General features: G+C 35.9%; 1 protein-coding gene across 3 annotated transcripts in view; it reads left to right on the forward strand.

Moving 5' to 3' along the window:
• The window catches only part of GABRB2 (gamma-aminobutyric acid type A receptor subunit beta2), a 175,865-nt gene extending 169,425 nt beyond the window's left edge, over positions 1 to 6,440 (forward strand). For all 3 annotated transcript variants that reach the window (XM_075766498.1, XM_075766499.1, XM_075766497.1), the window contains one exon: positions 323 to 6,440. In XM_075766498.1, the coding sequence (XP_075622613.1) occupies positions 323 to 670 (348 nt within the window). In that variant the 3' untranslated portion in view covers positions 671 to 6,440. The remainder of the gene's footprint in view (positions 1 to 322) is intronic.
• Positions 6,441 to 6,694: the final 254 nt, after the last annotated feature.

Consider the following 6,694-nt stretch of genomic DNA (forward strand, 5'->3'; position numbering starts at 1 on the left):
ATGTTGGCCCCAGATATCCTACCCAGTCACAGAATCCCACTTTCAGGAGCTGAGCATGTACCCCATTTCCAGATATTGCATCTGCTCACTGGACATGGGGTCTAGGGAAATACCATTTATTCCATTGCGCTATACTGGCCTTATTGCTCCTTCACAAATAAATGACAATAAATACAGCCACAGCTATGCTTCATGTCTTTTAGACAGGCTGACATCCAATAAATCAGTAATGGTAGATCTAGCCCTTGTCAGCATGGCTTCAGTTTGCAACTGATTTGGCTTCCTTTCGCTCCTGTTAAATCTGCTTTTTTATTTTTTACAGATGGATCCACATGAAAATATTTTGTTGAGCACACTTGAAATTAAAAATGAGATGGCTGCCTCCGAGGCTGTGATGGGGCTTGGGGACCCTAGAAGCACTATGCTGGCCTATGACACTTCAAGCATCCAGTACCGGAAAGCTGGCTTACCCAGACACAGCTTTGGTCGCAACGCCCTGGAGCGACATGTGGCACAGAAGAAAAGTAGGCTACGGAGACGTGCATCTCAACTGAAAATTACCATTCCTGACTTGACTGATGTAAATGCCATAGATCGATGGTCGCGCATATTCTTCCCTGTTGTTTTTTCCTTCTTCAATATTGTCTATTGGCTTTACTATGTGAACTAAGAAACAAAGCCACACAGGAAGCAAGAACTGGATTTCTCTTCAAATCGGTTGTACAGCCAAAAGTGGGACTTGGAAAAATTCTATTCAGGACAAAAAGTTATTTTAAAACACCTTAGTTGCTGGCCCACTCTATGGTCTGGTTTTATAATGTTTTGGTTGTATCCACTAAATCATAAATACGTTAAATTGCAGTATGGACATATCCCCTTATCAAAATATAAGTGCATTTTGAGTGTGAAGGCAAATTGGATTTTGACAATCATTTCTGTCTCATTGTCCCGCACTTTTTTTTTTTTAATAGCCATTTGAGTTTAGTGATGCAAATTATAGGATGGCATTTGAGAAACAGGTTTGAATTTCAACCGCAGAAACTGCATATCTGAGACATGCATCTACACTTCAGAAAGTGTACTAAGTTGTTATCATGCATATGAAACATATACACTTTACCTTTTAAATGTGTAAACTTGAAAACAAGTAGTGCCTATCATCTTTCCAAGGTGATGATGGTCAGAGGTTTCCCAACCATATTCAGGTATTTCCTGTTACTTATTGAAAGATCTAAACCTTTGACTGATAATATTAGGGTTGGGTGTTTGCACAGAAGCTGAAGCAAAGAGCACTAGTTTTGTTGGGATTTTAAAGAGGGAACATATGCTCACAATCACAATGACTGTAGTTGTGATCAACAGAGGAATGTAGCAATGGTATAAAAATGCACCAACTCTGAATGGGTAGATATGCTGCTCTTTTGTGTTGGGGAAAGGAGATCGTCTGTCCAAAGTGCCAAAATTGATTGGCCAAATAGTAATTCTCTAGGTGGGTGAAGGAAACCAGTGGTGCCCTGCCTGTCTGGGGTAGGGAGAGCTAGAGAGCAATCATCAAATACAGGGCCAAGGAGAGGGAAGGCTACCTATGTGTAAAAGTGTGTGTGCAAGTGAATGTTGTCAGTTATAGTACGTACCTTAGTCTGAAATACTCATGTGGAGTTGTGTCATTTCCTCCAAGTTTGCAATCCAGTGTTATCTTTGCTACTGGTGTTATGCTTAACACTTTACATCCACTTTGATTAAAGGTAATTGTACCTCTTTCAACAGTAAAGATCCGAGCATGTGTACTTTGGTACAAAAAATACTGACAGGGTATTTTCTCAGTCTGGATTAGGCAATGCCATTTCACTTTTTAGTTTCTTTTTCCTTAATGCACTGTTTTAAAGGGAAGAATTTGGTAGCCCTCACTTTTAGAGTTTAATTATACTCTTGACTGTTTCCTGCTTTAGGATGATTTCCATTGAAAAACTAGCAAATTTCAGTTTTGCTTTAGGAAACATTTTGAAATAAAAGGTTGAGTTTTTTCATTCCACAGAGCTTTACTCTTATGGGCAAAATAGAATAGACAAAAAATAGAATTTTTTAGGCAAATTAGAGTTTGTGATTTAGTCCATTGTGGAAACTTTTTCGTAATGAAAAAAATTATCTGCAAGAACCATATAAAAAATATAGATTCCTAATGGCTTTTACTAAATCAGATCCCCAATATTGTTTGACACAGAATATTTCATTAAGCAAAAGCCACATCTGTTGTATCCATGCTACCTCTCATCTGTGTACGAATTTCTGAATGAAACTAGAATTCAAGTATCTTCTAAATAGCAAAGGAATTTTTTCAGGCAGATGCGTTTTCCCCATTTAAGTATTCTTTTGGCAAAACTTTAAGATAGTTCTTAAGAATTTTTTTCACAAAATATTTTCTTTGAATTTTTGTTCTTGTTTTAAAAGAGTAACTTTCTTATAAGTTTCTGTGGGGGTTTTTCCCCCATTTGACAGTGAATGATAGTGATAGGAGGAAAACAGTTCTGGGAACTAATAGGCCAATTTCCTGACTGTTTTGAGCATATCATGCGCTTATTTCTGCTTCAAAATGGGAGTGCTGAGCCTGAAATGGGGTTTGCCAGGCATACACACCGCCTGTGGTTTTCAAGGGAGTTGCATGTACGTTCAGGTACTGCCTCCTGGGGTTCAGGCTCTGCAATATGTAGAGACAGGCTTTCATCATGCGATTAACTTTCCAAGACAAAATGTTGGGTTTGGATCACATACTGAATTTCCGACTGCATTTCACACATAACGCAATAAGCTTTGTAGATGCATTTGGAATTTGACTGATAGGTATGAATCATGTTGGAATTTTTTCCCAATTCTAAGAAAAGGAGCCATATCAAAATTCGGTAGTTCTCTTCAAAGTCTGTCCTTTAAAAATGGTATTAATTGCCGTAAATAAAAGCAGTCTTAGAGTATTCTTCTGTACAAGCTTTTCTTTTATTTCACAAATTGCTGCCAACTCCTTTTTTATCTCACAGAAGCATAGTGTGAATACAGGGAGCTCACAGCCTGTTTGTGGTCGATACACATCAAGTAGAAAACCTTACAGAGAATATGTTGACTCTCTGCATTGGTTTACTGCATCAGCTCTTATGAAGACCACAAAGACTGAATCCTAGAACTGCACATTAATTTATCTGAAGTTACAGTACAAGCCATAATACTCTCTGATGTTGCTATTCAGAGAGTGAAAGAAAATGTCTGGTTTCTGCTCAGGTGTCACTGGGAAAGATATATTATCCGGGAGGAAGGAGCACTTGCTTTTACTGTGTCCTTCTGGCTATTAATGTGATGTATAAATTAGTGAAAGAGAAGGATTCTATCATTTTGTACTAAGGCTTAACACTGTGATACAAAAAGATGGGGGTGAGAAAGACTGGCGAGGCACTGTCAAGGGAAAAGTATAACTTGAGCCTAAGGTGAGCACTTACTCCTCTTCTGAGATACTTGAGTGAGAAATTATGCCGACATACATGAGAGATGGGGTTTGCTATGTGTGCCACCCTGCAGGTAAAATAGAATAAATTTGCTTTTAGTTTAGAATTGACTGAAAATGAATATTCTAGATCCTCTTAATCGTTTTAATTGTTGTTAGTTTCAATAAGCAAAATATCAAAGTTAATAATTTAGATAAAGCTTGTAATATAATCATAGTTGCACATTTTATTGTTCTAATAGACATGATAGCCAGCAATTAAGGTGTTTTTCATCTTTGTGAAATTCATGGGCAAATTATGACTATAACATGGCACAGTTTTAATGAAATCTTTGAGATCAATCTGTAAATATATACTGTACATGACTGCTAGTAAGTATGATACACATTTTCAGAACTGAAAATTCATGCAACATATTTCTGTGTTTGCATAAGGAATGTTATGTTTCTATCCTATCGCAGTTTAATGACTGGGAAGAAAGACTCAAGCAATGACATTGTGACCATTTCTTTTCTCATTCCCAGGGGAGGAAAACAGAGTCTTAGATAACAGCATGTCGCAGAGCTCTTCAGAGAGTTTTTACATTCTAATACAAAGGACATAAAATCTGCAAGGTACAAAAGCACAATGCACAGAGAAAATGAGTAGCGGTCTTACACCTGGGGAACAAATCCCATTTGTTTCTGACAAATATGCATTAAAATTAAAGCTCAATTGATTTTCATTATAATTATTAGACTGTGTTCCAATTCTATACTTTAACACAGTGCTAAACATAAGTGAACGGATGTTAAACATTATCGAGCTATATGTGCATATGGACATATACCTAAATGTCTATATGGACATATGTGTGTATATATACACATACTGGGTATATATATATGCACACACATTCATATGTTGGCGTGTTAAAGGAATAAGCTAATAATAGTTTTGTTTCTACCATCAACGAGTGTATGAATATATTTTTGAGAAAAAAAAGATTAATGCATTAAAAAAACCCCAACTTACTATACAGGGTAACTGGGCATTTCTATATCAGCAGATCAATGCTTATAATTCGTATGGAGCATTGCACCGTTTGACATGATGATAGTACTGTACCTCCTAGCATCAGAAATTAGACTAGTCCTCACATTGCTTGCCTATTTCTTCTCTCTCTTTTTATAACAGCATTGTCCACTAGTAAGTTTTCAAAACCAACGAATTCCTTAGGGAACCAAGAAAAAAAAAAACCGCAAAAATATTAACTCTTTCTAGAAAATAATCTAGGGTGGGATGGCCAGGGTACAATACTATATCAGTAGTGATCATAACATTTTGCTATGTGTACATAGAACATACAATGTGAGCAACCATAACTTAAGCTGAACGTGTGTAAATATTATCAGATTTCTTAAACATTTTTAACTTCTAATTTGTACTTTATGGTAAGGCAAAAAGCTAATTCTACTTATGGTTTAGGTTAATGTGTCCTAAAATTATGTAAATAATTAAATAAGCTGTAAATGAGCAGTCGATAGATACAGTAATTGTTTAGTGACTTTTTTTTACTAAGTACAATAATTGCAGTGCTCTAGCAGAGTAATTTAAACACCCTTTTGCATAAACAGATTTGGATTCCAGATATAAAAAAGTACAGAAAGTACTGTAGTGTAAATTAGCCATTGCGGCAATGTTACTGCTAGCACAATCGATTCTTTTGTACGGTGAAAATGTTCAGGCGACAGAAGGTAGTAGCTTGGCACTCAGTACTCAGATGAGCGCAAACAAACAGGGCCTGGTTTTCACTGACAATACGGCGCCTTTATGTTGCTCCAGCGAGTGGAGAGGTGAAGGGATCCAGGGTAAGTGAGAATTCAGCGGTTGGTGATTTCATTACAGAAAGCCTGCATATTGCATCTGTCTGTTTCTGAAATCTGTATCTCTTATGGTATCTAATAGTAGACTTATATTTTTCTTTACGAAAAAAAAATGTTTGACTGTCGTTAGATAGCATAGTCCCCCAAAGCCAAAGAATGCTCACTCCAGAAATTGTTTAAAAGGGAAATCTAATAAGTCACTGCTTAACACCAAAGGTAAAGCTTAATAAAATGCACTAGGAACTTTGTCTAAATTTTTAAGAAGCGAATGGAATGTTGATCAAAAATACTGCCCTATTCTACTTTGTAAAAATAGTAATAATTTAAATAACCATTAATTTAAAATTGAAATAGATCATCTCTACAAGAATATGCAACACTAACACTTCATAAGTATAAAATTATTTTCTTTGTAAGTGCTTTGACAAAAAATGAAACTTAAATGATGAAAAATCTCACCTCTACTTTCATACTAAGGGTTGTATTTTTTTAATGTTTTTCAGACATGAGGTCATCTATTCCAATTTGATAACATTTTGTATGTTTTCACTGTTACTGTCATTTGACAGATACTCACCAGGCTGTATTGTTCATGGTCTGTCCTGTTACTTTCAGTTGGAGACAAAAAGAACATTTGAAACATGATTAATTCTAACAAGCTGACTATGATTTGACTTTTATCACGTTTTTATTTGCATGGGTGTTTAAATGGTTCTGTTAGTACTGTCTTTGCACAGTTCCGATTTATCTTTTTTTTTTTACTTAGTACTATTTACTTCATAATGTAGTAATCATCAGCCTTACTAATGACCTTGTAGCCTTTCTTATATGCACATAATGCACATTTTCCAATGGCTAGAAAATGCAAAATACTAGTGGATATCATTGCATCAGATCTTCATGTCTTTCTCAAAAGGACTGCTAACCTCTGGGATATATGAGGTAGTAAAATGATGATTGTAAATGAGTAGCACATAAGAGATATTTTCTTGAATTTAAAATTATTGCAGCCAGTTTCAGCATGTAAATATATAATAATGTTGGCTAGTGTGTAATTCTTGAACTAAAAAAATATAAATAAAGAAAACCTAAAAGATGTATATGTAGTTGTGTTATGTTGGGCAGGTTCTTTTCTCAAAGGTGCAGAAGATTACAGTTCTCTTCTGAATATCTATGAATGTGGGTCAGAAAGGGGCACCAGGAAGTTGGACATTGAGATATCTGAAGTGTAGGCTTAATATGCAAGGAGTAGCTGTAAAAGGTGTGAATCTGCCTGTGCAGCAGCAAGGGGGTGTTGAGCATCTGGGGAATATAAGCAATGTTCGGTGAGATGCTTAGTGG

Source organism: Balearica regulorum, chromosome 14 (genome assembly GCF_011004875.1).
Source record: "Balearica regulorum gibbericeps isolate bBalReg1 chromosome 14, bBalReg1.pri, whole genome shotgun sequence".
In the NCBI taxonomy this organism is placed as follows: domain Eukaryota; kingdom Metazoa; phylum Chordata; class Aves; order Gruiformes; family Gruidae; genus Balearica; species Balearica regulorum.